This window comes from Mustelus asterias, chromosome 10 (assembly GCF_964213995.1).
Source record: "Mustelus asterias chromosome 10, sMusAst1.hap1.1, whole genome shotgun sequence".
Classification (NCBI taxonomy): Eukaryota; Metazoa; Chordata; class Chondrichthyes; order Carcharhiniformes; family Triakidae; genus Mustelus; species Mustelus asterias.
In genome coordinates, this window is record NC_135810.1 from 78807147 (window position 1) to 78825262 (window position 18116).

An 18116-nucleotide genomic window follows, 5' to 3' on the forward strand; every position below is an offset into this window, starting at 1 on the left:
TGTTGTACTGTAATTAGCTTTAAAATGCAAGCTGTTACAATACTCGTCCATTGCAAAAAAAAACTCGATGTAAGAATCTTTCTTGAACAGTGCAACATGAGCATATTGAGAATCAAAGATGCCTTTATTGTAAAATTTTATTCATTCATCAAAGTACTTTTAGGAAATAGGCGCAGAACAACCTTTAGATTAATTAGTATTCTTAAAATCATGTTGACAGCTTGTCCCTGCTGCTAATTAAGAATGTTATATTTTATGTTTATGCTGCGAGTTCTTCATTGAATCAAGTTGGAATGAAAGTTCTTACAAAATAGTTGAAATTGACTTTGACACAGTGCAACTAGTTATCCAGAACATAAGAACTAGGAGCAGGAGTAGGTCATCTGGCCCCTCGAGCCTGCTCTGTCATTCAATAAGATCATGGCTGATCTTCTCGTGTACTCGGCTTACCCGCCCGCTTACCATAACCCTTAGATTTTTGAACAGTAAAGGAATTATCTATCCTTGCCTTAAAAACATTAAATGAGGTAGCCTCAACTATTTCACTGGGCAGGGAATTCCACAGATTCACAACCCTTCGAGTGAAGAAGTTCCTCCTCAACTCGGTCCTAAATCTGCTCCCCCTTATTTTGAGGCCATGCCCCCTAATTCTAGTTTCACCTGCCAGTGGAAATAACTTCCCTGCTTCTATCTTATCTATTCCCTTCATAATCTTATGTTTCTATAAGATCTCTCCTCATTCTTCTAAATTCCAATGAGTATAGCCCCAATCTACTCAGTCTCTCCTCATAAGCCAACTCTCTCAACTCCGGAATCAACCTAGTGAATCTCCTCTGTACCCCCTCTGGTGCCAGTATATCCTTTCTCAAGTAAGGAGACCAAAACTGTACACAGTACTCCAGGTGTGGCCTCACCAGCACCTTATACAGCTGCAACATAACCTCCCTGTTTTTAAACTCCATCCCTCTACCAATGAAGGACAAAGTTCCATTTGCCTTCTTGGATGACCTCACATTTATCAACATTGTACTCCATTTGTCAGACCCTTGCCCACTCACTTAGACTATCTATATCCCTTTGCAGACTTTCAGCATCCTCTGCACACTTTGTTCTGCTACTCATCTTCATGTCATCTGGAATTTTGACACTACACTTGGTCCCCAACTCCAAATCATCTATGTAAATCATAAACAATTGTGGTCCCAACACTGATCCCTGAGGCACACCACTAGTCAGTTCTGATCGCCAACCAGAAAAACATCCATTTACCCCTACTCTTTGCTTTCTGTTAGTTAACCAATCCTCTATCCACGCTAATACATTACCCGTAACACCATGCACCTTTATCTTATGTAGCAGTCTTTAGTGCGGCAGCTTGTCAAATGCCTTCTGGAAATCCAGATACACCACATCCATAGGTTCCCCATTGTCCACTGTGCATGTAATGTTTCAAAGAATTCCACCAAACTAGTCAAACATGATCTGCCTTCATGAACCCATGCTGCTTTTCCCAATGGAACAGTTTCTATCCAGATGTCTCGCTATTTCTTCCTTGATAGATTCAAGCATTTTCCCTACTACAGAAGTTAAGCTAACCAGCCTATAGTTACCCGCCTTTTGTCTACCTCCTTTTTTTAAACAGTGGCGTCACATTTGCTGTTCTCCAATCTGAGGGAACCACCCCAGAGTTCAGCAAATTTTGGTAAATTACCACTAGTGCATTTTCTATTTCCCCCGCCATCTCTTTTAGTACCCTGGGATGCATTCCATCAGGGCCAGGAGACTTGTCTACCTTTTAGCCCCATTAGCTTGCCCAGCACGACTCCTTTTGTGATCATAGTTTCTAGGTCCTCATCTGCCATAGGCTTCTTGTCATCAATTTTTGACGTTATTTGTGTCTTCCACTGTGAAGACCGACAAAAAATACCTGTTCAATGCCCCGACCATTTCCTCATTTCCAGTTATTAAATTCCCCTTCTCATCCTCTAAAGGACCAATGTTTACTTTAGCCTCTCTTTTTTTGTTTATATATTTGTGGAAACTGTTGCTATGTTTTTATATTCTGAGCTAGTTTACTCTCATAATCTATCTTTCTTTTCTTTATAGCTTTTTTCGTGGCTTTCTGTTGACCTTTAAAGATTTCCCAATCCTCTAGTTGCCACTAATCTTTGCTATTTTGTATGTGTTTTCTTTCAATTTGATCCCCTTCTTTATTTCCTTAGATATCCATGGCTAATTATCCCTTTTTCTACCGTCCTTCCTTATCACTGATATATACTTTTGCTGAGCACTATGGAAATTTGCTTTGAAAGCCCTCCACTGTTCCTCAATTGTCCCACCATAAAGTTTTTTTCTTCCAGTCTACCTTAGCCAACTCCTCCCTCATCCCATTGCAGTCCATTGTTTAAGCACAAGACACTGGCATTGGATTTTACCTTCCAATAGACCTTCTTGGGTCTAATACAGATAGGAAATATATAGTAAATGGCAGAACCCTTAGGAGTATTGATAGGCAAAGGGACCTGGGTGTACAGGTACACAGGTCACTGAAAGTGGCAATGCAGGTGGAGAAGATGGTCAAGAAGGCATCCGGCATGCTTGCCTTCATCAGCCGGGGTATTGCGTTTAAAAATTGGCAAGTCATGTTGCAGCTTTATGGAACCTTAGTTAGGCCGCACTTGGAATATAGTGTTCAATTCTGGTCGCCACACTACCAGAAGGATGTGGAGGCTTTGGAGAGGGTACAGAAAAGATTTACCAGGATGTTGCCTGGTATGGAGGGCATTAGCTATAAGGAGAGGTTGGAGAAACTTGGTTTGTTCTCAATGGAGCGATGGAGGTTGAGGGGAGACCTGATAGAAGTCTACAAGATTGAGAGGCATGGACAGAAGATAGTCAGAAGCTTTTTCCCAGGGTGGAAGAATCAATTACTAGGGGGCATAGGTTTAAGGGGCAAAGTTTAAAGGAGATGTACGAGGCAGATCTTTTATACAGAGAGTAGTGGGTGCCTGGAACTTGTTGCCGGGGGAGGTAGTGGAAGCGGATATGGTAATGATTTTTAAGAGGCGTCTTGACAAGTACATGAATAGGATGGGAATAGAGGGATCTATTCCCTGGAAGGGTAGGGGGTATTAGTTAAGTTGGGCAGCATGGTCGGTGCAGGCTTGGAGGGCCCGAAGGGCCTGTTCCTGTGCTGTAATTTTCTTTGTTCTCACGCTCCATCTGTATTTTAAATTCAACCATACTGTGATCGCTTCTTCCGAGAGGGTCCCTAACTGTAAGATCATTAATTATTCCTGTCTCGTTACATTGGACCAGATCTAGGATAGCTTGCTCCCTCATAGGTTCCATTACGTACTGTTCAAGGAAGCTATCGCGGAAACGTTCTATGAACTCCTCCTCAAGGCTGGTTTGACCAATCCCTCATGATAATTGCTGTACCATTTTTACATCAGTTATTTCTTTGTTTATTTCTCGCCCCACCGTGATGTTATTGTTTGGTGGCCTATAGACTATGCCCATAAGTGACCTTTTCTCCTTGCTATTTCTAATTTCCACCCAAATGGATTCAACCTTTTTTCCATAGAACCTATATCATCTCTCTGCCCTGATGTCATCCTTAAATATCAAAGCTATACCACCTCTCTTACCTTCATGTCTGTCCTTCCAAATAGTCTGATACCCCTGGATATTTAACTCCCAGTTGTGACCATCCTGCACCATGTCTCTAATGGCCACCAAGTCATATTCATTCACGATGATTTGTGCCATCAACTCATTTACCTTGTTTCGAATGCTACGAGCGTTCAGATAAAGTGCTCTTGTGCTTGTTTTTTCCTTTTTGAATCCTAGCATCTCCATTAATAACATCTCCTGAGTTCTCCTTCTTTGAACTTTTTCCTGATTTTTCGATGTAGTTGGAACCTTCTCCCCACTAGCTAACCTGCTGCTTTGCTTTCTATTAACCATTATATTTCCCGTAGTTTTACTCTTCCCTTCCTCTCCAACTTGCTAGTTTAAAGTCCTTGTGACCACCCTATTTATCCGTTTCGCTAGAACACTGGCCCTGGATCGGTTCAGGTGAAAACTGTCCCAACGTACAAACCCCTCCTGTTCCAATACTGACGCCAATGCCCCATGAAATGGAACCCCTCTTTTCTGCACCACTCCTTTAGCCGTGTGTTAACTTCCCTAATTCTCTCAACCCTATGCCAATTTGCACGTGACTTGGGTAGTAATCCAGAGATTACAAGTCCCTTGAGGACCTGATCTTAAATTTAGTTGTTCCTAGCGCTTGATAGTCCCCAAACAGGTCCTCTTTCCTAGTCTTGCCTATGCTGTTTGTCCCAATGTGGACCACTACATCTGGATCCTCCCCCTCCCACTCCAATATCCTTTCAAGCCGGTCAGAGATGTCCCTCACCCTGGGACCGGGCAGGCAACATACTATGCGGGACTTGCGATCTGGTTTACAAAGGATGCTATCAATCCCCCTAATTATAGGATCCCCTACAACTACCACTTGTTTTTTTTTGCTCCCCCGTCTCGAATGGCCTCCTGTACCACGATGCAGTGGTCGGCTAGCTCATCCTCCCTATAACCCTTTTCCTCATCCACATAGGGAACAAGTACCTCATACCTGTTGGACAAGGTCAAGAGCTGAGGCTCCTCCGTTCCTGAATTCAAGATCCCCCTACCTGCCTCATTTGCAGTCACGCCCTGCTGTCCCTGACCACTGACCGAAATTAGAGGTACCTAACCTACTGGATGTGACCGCCTTCTGAAACAAAGTGTCCAGGTAACACTCCCCCTCCCAGATGTGTCACAGCGTCTGAAGCTCGGAGTCCAGCTCATCAATTCTGAGCCGAAGTTCTTTGAGCAACCAACACTTGCTGCAGATGTGGTCACTGCAGCTCTCAATGGGATCCGCCAGCTCCCACATCATACAACTGCAGCACATCATCTGCCCAGCCATCTCCACTTAGCTAATTAATTTAATTAGTTTTTTTTTTAGTTTTGCAGTTTTGCTCTTTTTCAAATTTAGCACATATTTCCTACCTGTCGATCAGGTCACAGCATCCTTTTTCAGGTTTTTCTGTCCAGAAGTTCTTTCTGTCCCTTTACAACAGCTCCTCCACAAACCACTTTCTGGAAGCAGTGACTGCACCTATGCAAATTTTTCCCACAACAGCCAATCAGCGTCGCTGCTCTACTGCCCTTGCTAGATGCTGGCCTTCACTTGAACACAGAGGATGTCTTCCGAAGGTCCACTTTCTGGAAGCAGTGATTGCGCCTATGCAACTTTTCCCCGCAACAGCCAATCAGCATTGCCGCTCTGCTGTTTTTGCTGGAAAGGATGCAGACTAGCCCCAGTCTTGGCTGATTATAGTGGATCGGCACCAGTTCCTGGCCACGGTGGCCATGCAGGAAGGGGCTTGTGAAGCCTTCAGAATAGCTCAGTGTTGCTGTAAGGCTGGAAAGACCAGGCTGCTTAGTAAATAAATTGGGAAGAAGGGGATTTGGGGGAAAAAAAGCAAGTGTGAGAATACATTGGTTCTGATTACAATGCATATGTGGGAGGTGGAGGGGAGAAGGGCTTCACTGAGTCTGTGTCACTATGGAATTTGGAGATTTTGATTGAAACCTACATGAGTATATAAAATATTTTACTAAGTACTTTAAAAACACTTCAATATACAAACTTTATTGCTGTTTTTTGTTTTTACTGGCGTCTGAGATCATGTTAATTTTCAAGATATTTTTCCTGGGATGTGGGCATCGCTGGCAAGGCCAGTGCTTGTATCCCATCCCTAGTTGCCCTTGAAAAGGTGGTGGTAAGTTAAAATGGAATTGTTGGAATAGTTAATGCAACATTATGCTGTAGATTGTCAATTTATGGCCATCCAGCGTGGAAACGCGTACTGTGAAAGGCTGAGTGCTGCCGGGGAGAACAGGAAGAGGACAGGTAATGAGAAAAGGGAGGGTATGTGCTGGAGTTCCAGTGCTCCCTCGGGGACAGCTGCTATGTGAGCGAGCTGCATGCGGATCTATTTTTTTTTAAAAACAGTAGAAAAACTCTGCCACAAGTCAGTCCCCAGACACCATTTTATTAATTTTATTTGAGCCCTTAATTTCATGCTGTCCTGGATCGAGATTGCAGCTAAAACATAAAGGCCGCCTGGCCAATTGGTCCACCCGCCAACCACAAAAGCAGACGGACCACATAAAAGCAATTGACTGGGATGTTTAAATTGGCTTCTTGATTGTTGGCAGGCATGCTTCCGACTCCCATGTGTTTGTGCCTGCTGACCAAAATATCACGTGAGGGCTTGATTATGTTGGGATGCATGCCTGACATCTTCTCGTGTATTTGTTTTATTATATGCTTCCGGGTCGAAGGTGCACCCAAACTTTACGTGCAAATTTCTGACCACTATATTCCAGGTTTTTGCATGTTGAATTTTGTCATTTTCATTTTATAAAACATACTGCATCCTACTTGCAATATGCTCAAAAGAGTGAAAACTGAACATTTATTTCTGAGCCAGTCTTGGATGTCAGAAGAATTTTGTCCAATTTCATGATCGTACTTTAAGTTCTTAAAATGCCAAAACTATCAATTTTTTGCCCTTTTAACATGGAGACTCTCAAACAAGTTTAACTAACAGTCACAGATATATACAATTGACAATGGTGAACAGATGTTTTGGACTGATATAATCATTTTATCTGTCTGTCATACAATGGAACAAGCAAGTTCTTTCACATCAAGGAATCAATATTGCAAATTTAATCTTGGTGATGAAGCAGTTTGTTCTTTGAAGTAAATGAAATGAGCAAGCCTTGTTACACATAGCCGAAATATTCATTGTGGCCTGTTTAATGGAATTTGAATCATATGACCAGATCCACACGCAAGATCAGCTCTGCCACAAAACCTGTGGTAAGAGTTGCTGCATTAGATATCTGTATGTCTAGCATTCCAAAGCTGAATTTTAAAAAATTACTTTGGAGATAAAAAGTGTTTGTATTTCGTTTTCCTCATGTCAACAGTGGTATTATTTCTTAAGTTCTGTTTTTCCTCCCTCAAAAGCATATCCATATGCACAACTTTTTTCCACAATCATTTGATAGACTTCAATTGTGACAGTTATTTGCAAGTGATTGCTGTCAAATGTAAATCAACAACCTGATGCTTGTCATTTTTTTAACTAGGATGCTTAGTCATAGCTTTTGGTATTTGATGTGTGATCATGCATTCTAAGTAATCCAAAACTTGCTTTGTCCTCACTATTAGCCACTCTGGGTACATCATCAGGAAAGAAACCTTCTCCCATGAAGTCGCCTATATCTGATCTGACGTACAGTGAGAGAAAGCACTATACCAGAATGTTGCATAATCTATGCAAGGCAAAACATAACTTTGCATGGTAAGGATGGAGATTTATAAAGTTGTGATATACTTCAGGAATAGATTTCTGCATCATAATTCTCTTTTTCCGACAATACCATTAATTTTTAAATAATTTTCCCTTGTATTCAGCAGTAACCATGAATGATATTGAAACTGTAAAGAAAGGTGTGCAGTAACATGCTTAGCAATGTGAATTGAGGACAAATCATATTGCTCGGTGTATACCAAACTAAGTAATGGTCACTTAAAAAGAAGATCTATACTATTAATGAAAGGGTACAGTTTAGACTCGGTGGTTGCAGTGAAATGGGGAAAAAGTAAATTGATATCTGGAAATCAGTTACTGTAATATCACTTCCAGGCAATATGTTAGAGATTATAAATTGAGGAAAGGTTGGTAAGCATGTAGAAAACATGGGTTAGTCAAAGTTTATTGAAGTGATTTAGATGTGAGCTTAACAATAGAATCTCACAATACAAGAAAAATACTGCTGATGCTGGAAATCTGAAATAAACGCAGAAAATGCTTGGATATATTCAGGTCAGGCAGCATCTATAGAGAGGAGAAACAGAACCAAGGTTTCAGCTTGGCAATCTCTCAGCTTACTTTGACACATTAGGGGATTTGATGAAGATTGAGGAAAGATTTAAAAAACAAGGAAGATAGAGGCTTTTTGGGAAAGACAGATGTGAAAAAGATTTTAATTTTAACAAGTTTGAAGTAATGCATTTTGGGAACTGAAGAAATAGAAGGGCAATGCAACAATAATGTGCATTAAACATAATAAAATGACCGTTAATCTTCCCAAAGAAATTTGACACTGAGCCCCATACCATGATATTAGGGCAGATACCAAAAGCTTGTTTAAAGAGGTAGCTTTTAAGGAGCGTCGTAAAGGAGGGAAGCAAGACAGATGGGGAGATTTAGGGAGGAAATTCTGGAGCTTAGGGCCTGGGCAATTGATCATTAATGGTGAAGTAACTAAAAGTGGGGATGCTTACAAGGTCAGATTTAGTTGAGCGCAAATACCTTGGAAGGTCTGGAGGAGATTGCAGAGAGAGATGGGATTTGAAAACAAGGGTCTGAATTTTAATATTGAGGTGTTACTTAATTGGGAACCAGTGTAGGTCAGCAAACACATGAGTGATGCATGGGACTTGAAGTAAGCAGAAGAGGGGGTTTGATGACGTCAACTTTACAGAGGGTAGGATGTGGGAAGCCAACCAGCAGTGCATTGAAATAGTCAAGTCTGAAGGTAACAAAGACATAAATGAACATTTTAGCAGCAGATGAACTGAGACAAGGTCAGTTGATGTTATGGAGGTGGAAATATCTTGTCTAGATATATGGTAAGAAACTCATCTCTGGGTCAAATATGACAGCAAGGTTGTGAACAGTCAGGTTTAGGCTCGGATGGTTACAAGGAGAGAAATGGGTAACCAGTGGATAGAGTTTGTGGTAGGGACCAAGAAAAGATGCAGAGAGGCTGAACAAAGAACCAAGAGTTCAAGGTTGTCCATACCATTATAAAGGTCAACAGAATTTTGGAATTTGCTGTTAGGAGCATATGGTATGTTCAATGAAACAATAATAATTGTTTACTTGGCTGTAGATAGGGAGCAGTGGGGTTTTGAAGGCCATAAATTGCACACAGGTAGATTCATCAGGATGATGATGGGAGTTGGAAATTGTAGTTCTGTAGGGTCCATTCATTCCATTGAATAGACGAAGATGGCACTGGCGTAGAGTTGAATTTCTTTTATTACACAAAACTTAAAATCAAAACATTACAGAAAGCAAAAAGATTGGAGAGAGAGACAGATACTGGCTTTTGCCAATCCTGTATTGATTAAAGCAACACTCAAAATAGACTCTGGACTGAACTAACAACATAGAACTGTGACTACAATATATGTTAATTCTTCTCTCGCTGTCGTGAGTGTCCTTCGCAGACACTCTCTGTCTGCAAAAGCAGGTTTTGCAGCTGTGGTTGTTCTCAAAACTTTGTTTGGCTTATGAAAAAGTCTGTTTTTGCTGGCATTGTTTTCAAAAATGCAGGCAATTTTCCTAGCTAATCTGGCATGCCTGCTGAGTTTTAAAAGGTGGCCAAGTTAAAGCTGAGTTAGTTAACTTTTTAAGCTTGGTATTTAAATGTAATTGTATAGGCAAAAATATCTTAAAATGAAGTCTTAGCAAACCATACACATGCTCAACAAGTTCTAAGGAAAGGCTTCAGGTACTGGATTTATATCAGATGGAACAGAGAATGAGATTGTGGTTTTTTTTTAATAAGAAAAAGGATTTTAATAGATGAATGGGGAAGAATATTTTCTCTGGCTGGGAGTTACAGACGAATGGGTCATCAATTTAAAATTGTTGGTGAGAGTGAGTAGAGAGATTTGGGGTTATTGCTTTCTTTAGAGAGTTATTGGAATGTCAAATGTTTTGCTCCAGGGAATAATTGAGGTAGAAATTTTGAAGGAAAAATTGAGTAAATATGTGAGGCAGAACATGCTACTGGAGAGGGCAACGTTTGGAATTGATTTTGGATTGCTTTAATCAAGAGTGAGTGCAGTCTCAATGAATTAGATGAACAACCTTTTATGCTTCTAAATGCAATGATGCAGAAAACCATTTTGTTGCAAATAAAATAAGATTGTATCCACCTCATTTCCTATACCTCTGCTCTCACCCCTTCCCCGCCTATCAGAACCATGACAACCTTTCCCTTGTCCTTGCTCTCCATCCCATCAGTCTTTGTGCTCAATGGATTATCCTCCCCCATTTCTGTCAATTTTAGCATGATGCTACCATCAAACACACCTTCTCTTCCCTATCCTTTTAGCATTCTAAAGGGACCATTCCATCTGCAACACCCTATCCACTCTTCAGCACCCCTTATCTTTCCTTGGCACTCTTCTATGCACATGCAGGAGATGCAACACCTACCCTTTTACTTTCTGTCTCCTCACTAGGCCCTAAGCGGTCCTTCTAGATGAAACAGCAATTTACATGTACTTTTTTCAAATCACTATACTGTATTCACTAGTCACAATGCAGTCTGCTCCATGCTGGGGAGACGAAACATAAATTGAGTGACCGCTTTGTTGCGCATCACAAGCATGACCCTAAGCTTCCAGCCGGCTGTCATCCTAATTCTCCTCACCTTGCTGTCATGCTGATCTATCTGTCCTTGGGGAGTGAAGCTCAACATAACAGCACCTCATTTTTCGATTCAGCACTTCATAGCCAACATTGACTTTAGCAATATCTGCCAGTAATTTTATTTTCTCTCTCTTTGTAGGTTTCAATTTTACACTTGCTTTTGCCTTTGGGTGGCAACTGTTTACTTCACTTTCACTTAACCGCTTAATCCAATTCAGGGTTGCTGGAAGTTGGAACCTATCCTGACAGCCACTGGTTGCTAGGCAGGATACACCCAGGACAGTTCGCCAGTCCAACACACACATACGTATACACACACACACACACAGTTATACTTTACTGTGCCCAATTCACCTAACCTGCTTGTCTTTCGACTCTGGGAGGAAACCGGAGCATCCGGCGAATACCCTTGCAGACATGGAGAACGTGAAAACTTCACGCAGACACCAGAGGCCAGAATCGAACCCAGGTCCTTGGAGCTGAGAGACAGTGGCACGAACCACTGTGTTACAGTGCCGCCCCAAGGCAGCTGTTCTTCATTCTACCATTCACACCTCTTCTATACACATCCTTTGTTTCCTTATTTGCCCCATTAGCACTCACTTTGGCCTAGCACTGACCCAATCTTTTGCCATTTAATCTCTCCTGTTTTCCACCCTATTTCGCACCATCCCTTTTGTTCTGTTATTCTAATCTCTTTCACTGGTTTAAAATCTATTTAATTTCTAACTTTTCCCAGTTTTGATAAAAGGTTATCATCCTGAAATGTGAAGGCTCTTTCTCTTTTCTGATACTGCCTTCTCCTGCTGAGTATTTCCAGTATTCTGTGCTTTTATACAGCATCCACAGTACTTTACTTTTGTGATTAAAATTAGGTTGCTCTGAAGAGTTAGGCATCCATTTGTTTTCAAGAAGTCAGATACCACCTTTGCTTTAAGCAGAGCAACTATAAGATATAACCAAGGAAAGCCGGGAGTGTTGCAGAATTGCAAACCAATAGGCGATCGCAGATATGGTTGTGCTGTGTACTGCTTGCATTTCATTACTTAAATTGGATTTGATTTTGGAGTTTTGATTCAAACCACTAGATGGTGCTCTATTCAAAAGCTAATAATTTCTCACCCATTATTTCTCAGTTACAATCAAGATTCACTGAATGATAGAATTGTTATAGCACAGAAGGAAGCCGTTTGACCTGTTGTGTCTGCCCTGGCTGTCTGTCGGAGCAATTTACCAAGTGCCACTGTTCCACCTTCTGCCCATAGCTCTGCGGCAGGATGCAGCAATGTTCACTGCTGTTTAAACTGTCCTGGAAACATGCATTTTTATCTGGTCCCAACTCTATTCCATCTCCAAAGAAGAGCAGAATAAATATGAGTGAGCATCTGATTATATATTTGATTTGATTTTGTGATTTTTGCATGTTGAATATACAAACTTGCAGTAAGATTTTTTTTATAAACAAGAAAACTAAATTTGACCTTGCTTGGGTTCTCCTGATTTAGCTGCATTAGGAGTATTAACACCATGTCACCCCGTGCAAGCTAGAACAGTGGCAAATGGAATTTATCCCTGAAGTGTGAGGTGATCCATTTTTGGAGGACTAACATGTTATGGGAATAGACAATGAAAAGTAGAGTGCTTTGAAGTACAGAGGACAGAGTGTACTTGGTATGCATGTCCATATATCCCTGAAGGTAGCAGGGGAGGTAGGTAACGTGGTTAAGAAGACATATGGGATTCTTGCCTTTATTAGCCAAGGCATAGAATATAAGAGCAGGGAGGTTACGATGTGATCGCACTCAAGAGGATACAGAGGAGATTCACCAGGATATTCCCTCTGGAGCATTTTAGTTTATTTCTTAGTGTCACAAGTAGGCTTACGTTAACACTGCAATGAAGTTACTGTGAAATTCCCCTAGTCGCCACACTCCGGCACCTGTTTGGGTACACTGAGGGAGAATGTGGCATAGCCAGTGCACCTAACCAGTGCGTCTTTTGGATTGAGAGGGAACTGGAGCACCTGAAGGAAACCCATGCAGATACGGGAGAACATGCAGACTCCACACAGACAGTGATCCAAGCCAGGAATCGAACACAGGCCTCTGGCGCTGTGAGGCAGCAGTGCTAACCATTGTGCCACTGTGCCGCCACGTAGAAGCTGGTTCAGCTGGGGTTGTTTTCCTTAGAACACAGAAGACTGGGGGTGACCTGTTCAAGGTGTACGAAATTATGAAGGATGTAGATTGGAAAGAACCTTTCCCCTTGGAGGGGTCAATAAGATAGATTTAAGGGGCAGGAGATTTGAGGAAAACCTTTTTTTTCCACCCAGACGGAGGTGGGAATCTGGAAATCACTGCCTGAAAAGGTGGTAGAGGTGGGAACTCTCAACAACATTTGATAAGCAATGAGATGGGCACTTAAAGTGCCATTACATACACATCTATGGACAAAGTGATAGAAAATGGGATTGGAATAGACAGCTGCCTGATGGCCAGCGCAGACATGATGGATGAAGGGCCTCTTTTTGTGCTGTAACTGTGGATGTGACCTATAGAAAGAGTTACAATTGGGTGCAAGAAATTGAGTGGTGAGGTGGGGATATAGAACAAACAGGAGAAGCAGTAAAGTGAAAGTTAGAAGTAAGACAGGTACAGGGAGATAGCAGGAGGGTGAAGGATAAGTCAAGATAGTGAAGGGCAGGGGAAAAGAGGGTGTGGTGATATAAACAGGGCCTAGTTTTAAGGCTGATAAAATTGGATATCCTAAATTAAAGAATTGGGCACATTGAAATCAAACACAGTCAAACCGCAGGCAGGCCAATTGTACAATACACAAATGTGTCTGGGCCTGACCCATCAACCACCCATCAAAGGTCGTTACACTCTACTTGAGACTTAGCAGGAGATCATGGCACCTCATTGAAATGCATCGGTCTATTGTTAGAAGCCCAGATCGGGCCAGACTTTCTGTCACCAAGAGATCCTGTAGAAACCTTACCTGATAACAACATGGAGATGGACACCTGGGGGGCGGACCCTGGTGTCAGGCAGACATCAAGAAACCCACTGGGTATTGGAACCCCCTCCTGGGACCTCATTGGCCAGAAGCCAGAGAAGTTTCTGGAAAGGCAAGCAGGCTGGGGATAAAGGGACACACTCAGAGGCACAAGGAGCGAAGACTCGACAGGGGAGACAGCCGTGATCATTCGGAAGACTGACCAGAGAAGGAAGGAAGAAGCGGCCATCGAGACTCACTTTCGTGACGACAGACCAGAGGGACTCAGAGAATCGGGCCTGCAATTTAACCAAGCCATCTTTACGGGTAGTATACTTGAATCTGCTGGGGTATCCTCTGGGTTTATGTGGGTAATTTAAGGGTTAATAGTGTTATTTAATAAACTTGTTGAATCTTTACTTGTGTTTGTCCTTTGTCCACCTTGCAAATAAGGGCACCGGGGTAAAACCTTGGAGTAAGTAAACTGGTTGAAAGTATCTGAGATTAACAGGTACAACAAGGGAAATAGCAGTGGGATAGAGTGGGCGTTAGCAGCAGGGCAGACAAAAGTTGAAAGAGACACAAATGGATGGAACAGATTGGTGGTCAAGAGATACAGAACAAGAAAGCAGGTGAGAGAGAACTGTTGGCTTTGTTGTGCAACATTTGTTTTTCTGCAGGGAATGCAGACAGGAATATAATGGCAATTTTACTTAAGTAGTTTTTAAAGCTAACTTTGCAGAGCTAGGAAAAGGAGAGCTCATTCAAGAGGACCTATGATATTCTAAGGGCGACATTGCAGAGCTGACTGCTAGCATGGGGCTAGGTGGCACTGCACTTAAACAGAGCCAGGAGAGTTGCCGGCAGGGCTTGAAGCAGACAGTCAAGTTAATTTCTGGGAGGATAGCTGTGCAAAGAGTGAAACAGGGTTTAATATTTTTTTCTCGTCAGAACTGGATAGAGGGCTTCTCCAAACCTGCCTGGTCCCCCTTGACTGTTTGATGGTCACCCATTCGCTCTCTGCCTACACATTCTTAAATTGAGAGAGAGCTTCCTGAAACATGCTATTCATGTAATTCTCAGCCTCATCAGCATATCACAGAGATCCAAAATGCTGCTCAAGCTTCTCCCACTGACAATACTTCTGAAACACACGGTTGTCCAGGACACAAGAAAAATTCTGAAGTTCCCACATGGCACAAGATGTACATTCAGATATCCTAGCATGCCTTTATTACATTACAATCTAAATGTACTAGAAATAAAATATAAGACTTCGATTAAGGCCTACTTAAAACTTATCTTGCCTCTTCTATGTGTCTCTTATGAAGTTTGTCTTTCTCTGTATCTCTGTGTCAGTCAAAATGTTTCTGTTCCCTACATGCACACTCAGCTAAATTTTTACATTATAGCAGAGGTGGCTGCCCCACTGAACACTGCTGGATTCCTAACACACTGCCATTTTTGAAAAGGAGTCGGGAAGCTGCTGGAAAATAGCAGATCTTGAATCCAGCAGGCAAACAAGCTATTTGTCAACTTGTTAAATGGCAATTAGTAATTTTTGAGAGGAGGCATGGGAAACATGGATCAACTCTAGTCAATGAGGAGGTGGTGACATTGCAACGGGGAGCCAGTCATGTGCATGGGTGCTCCTCAAGCTGCTCAGAGGGGGAAAGCTCAGGTCACCTCATGCACTGGCATACAGTGGCCATTGTGTGATCAGTGCTCCCTGGAAGTTTGATCAGTGAGTGCTGGAGCACAGAGATTATCATAGACGGCAAGAAGAAAAGGACCCTGTGCGTTTGTTTGTTTGGTTTGACCTAAAAAAAGAGGCCAACAGACAGTTGTCTCAGGCAATGAAAAAGGGGCTAATTTGTCATCTGAGAAAGCCAAAAGCTTCCAACCTCCATTTGTCTTCAAAGAACTAAGAGACAGAATCCTTTCGGCTGGCAAAGCTTCTCAACTTCCATCTTAAAAGACTAGTTTAAAAATAAGTGTTGTGTTACTCTGTTGCCCTGTTAATCATAATGCATGTTACATCTTTTAAAAATCATCATTTTTCATATGTAGGGAGTGAACCTACAGGGGTTATGGTGTGTTGGCATTGGATGTTCAGGAAGCTGTGACTGTGCAGCTTGAGGCAAGAAAGGCAATTCCTAGACATGGGGAACAGCTACTTTGAATTGGAGACAAGCCAAGATGAGAAGCATCTTTATCAGTAACAGATGCATACCCTTGGCCAAGAGGTACTAATAATGTGACAGTCACATTATGACCGTAAATACAATTGGACAGCAAACACTATTTTAAAAAGAAAGCAACATAAAATAATGGGTAATATAAAAGCAAAGGGGACACAATGGCCTCGTAGTATTTTCGCTAGACTATTAATCCCAAAACTTGGCTAATGTTCTGGGCACCCGTGTTTGAATCCTGCCAAGGCGGATAGTGCAATTCGAATTTAATTTTAAAAATCTGGAATTAAGAATAGGCTGATCATGAAACCATTTTGTTGGAAAAACCCATCTGGTTCACTGATGTCATCTTGAGGGAAGGAAATCTCCCGTCCTTATCTGGTCTGGCCTACATGTGACTCCAGAGTCACAGCAATGTGATTGACTCTTAACTGCCCTCTGAACAAGGGTAACTGGGGATGCGCAATAAATGTTGGCCAGCCAGCGATGCCCCTGTCTCTCGAATGAATTTTTAAAAATTGCAGATGCTGGAAATCTGAAATAAAAGCAGAAAAAAATGGAATAATGGGTGCTGTACCCTCTCAAAATGGATTTCGAAGTCTGGTGGTAGAGATGGTTGTGATATTCAGACAGAGACAATGGGTGGAATTTTCAGAGCGAGTCAGTAAAATCGTGCAAGAGCTGAGAGATTGGGATCATGCCCAATTCCTCAGCTCTCGCGATTTAATGTGAACTGGATTTCTGGCGTGATCAGCCTCGTGCCGGAACTGGTCAAGGGGCTGTAATTTATTTTAAATATATTGTAATATTCACGAGCATGTGTTTAGTTAGGCTGACGCTCAATCATCCGGGCTCACTTGTCTTCATGGCTTCGCCGGGAGAGGTTCTCCCCGGCGAAGAAAACACCTGCTCCCCATGAACAAGAGGCCATTGAAACCCGCTGGGCAGCCCAAGTTTGGCGGGTTGCCCCTTGGGTGTGCCAGCCTGGAACCTGGGCAGTGCCTAGTGGGCACCTTGGCACTGTCAATAGGGCAGTTACTGATTAGGGAGAATCAGTAAGGGGGCAGGGCATGAAACTTAAAGTTTATTTATTAGTCACAAGGTACTGTAAAAAGGGCATGAAGAGGCGTCCCGATGGAGGGAAGTGGGCCCACTGCCACTCTTGCACTCTGCCACTCTGCAACGTGATCAGATTGGGAGGGGGGCCTGCTGTCACTATGTAACGGGATTGGATCAGATGGGGAGGGGGCGCAATCAATCTGGATGGTAGGGGCTGTGTATCTGTGCGTTGTGGGACTCCTGATCAGCTGCGCGCACCCGCAATTGTTCTCTCTCTCTCTGTCAGACCCCTGCTGCTGAAATTGCGCTTGTGCAGCATCAGATGTCTGCACATGCGCAGTAGCTCCCTCTACAGGCTGGCTGGCGAATTAAGTCCAGCCCACTGCTTGCAGCAGCTAAAAAAAAAAGTCTACACCATTTTTTCAATGACTAAGTACATAAGATTGGGTGTGAAAGCTTGCCCAAAAAACGGATCAGAAACTCTCCCATTTTCACGCTAACTGGAGCCAGCCTGAACCAACTGGACACTTAGAATCATTCTCATAAAATTCCACCCAATATGTCTGACTTCCTCCGGACGCTCCAGTTTCCTCCCAAGTTCGAAAGATGCGCAGGTGCATTGGCCATGCTAAATTCTCCCTCGGTGTACCCGAACAGGCGATTAAGGGATTTTCACAGTAACTTAATTGCAGTGTTAATGTAAGCCTGTTACATTAATAAATAAACTTAAAACATGCTTCCTATTCCTGAGTTCTATTCGCATGGCCTCAGTGAATGAGCCCTTCAAGGTGTCCTCCCTCAGTACAACTGTGATATTCTCCCTAATCAGTAACGCAACTGCCCCACCTCTTTTATATCCCCCCCTCTCACACCTTTTACAGGTGCCACCTGCCCTGGCAGACATCCCAATGATCCAAGTATCTGAAGCCCTCCCTCCTACGCCAGCTCTTTAGCCATGTATTTGATTGTATTTTCTTCTTCTTAATCTCACTAGCATGTGGCACAGGGAGTAATCCAAAGATTACAAACCTAGAGGTCCTGCTTTTCATTTTACTACCTAACACCCTTTGCAGGATCTCATCACTTTTCCTGCTTATGACTCTGTCAGAAGTTTAACAACACCAGGTTAAAGTCCAACAGGTTTATTTGGTAGCAAAAGCCACAAGCTTTCGGAGCCTTAAGTCCCTTCTTCAGGTGAGTGGGAATTCACAAACAGGGCATATAAAGACACAAACAGCTAATCAATGATTAGCTATAAGTATTCGCATTCCAACCATTATTCTGT

At 42.5% G+C, this 18116-nt stretch overlaps 1 protein-coding gene across 1 annotated transcript in view; it reads left to right on the plus strand.

The window, feature by feature from the left end:
• The window catches only part of LOC144500054 (coiled-coil domain-containing protein 138-like), a 101609-nt gene that overhangs the window by 23452 nt on the left and 60041 nt on the right, over nt 1-18116 (plus strand). The window contains exon 3 of the mRNA XM_078222816.1: nt 7298-7430. Coding sequence (XP_078078942.1) covers nt 7298-7430 — 133 coding nt within the window. The remainder of the gene's footprint in view (nt 1-7297; nt 7431-18116) is intronic.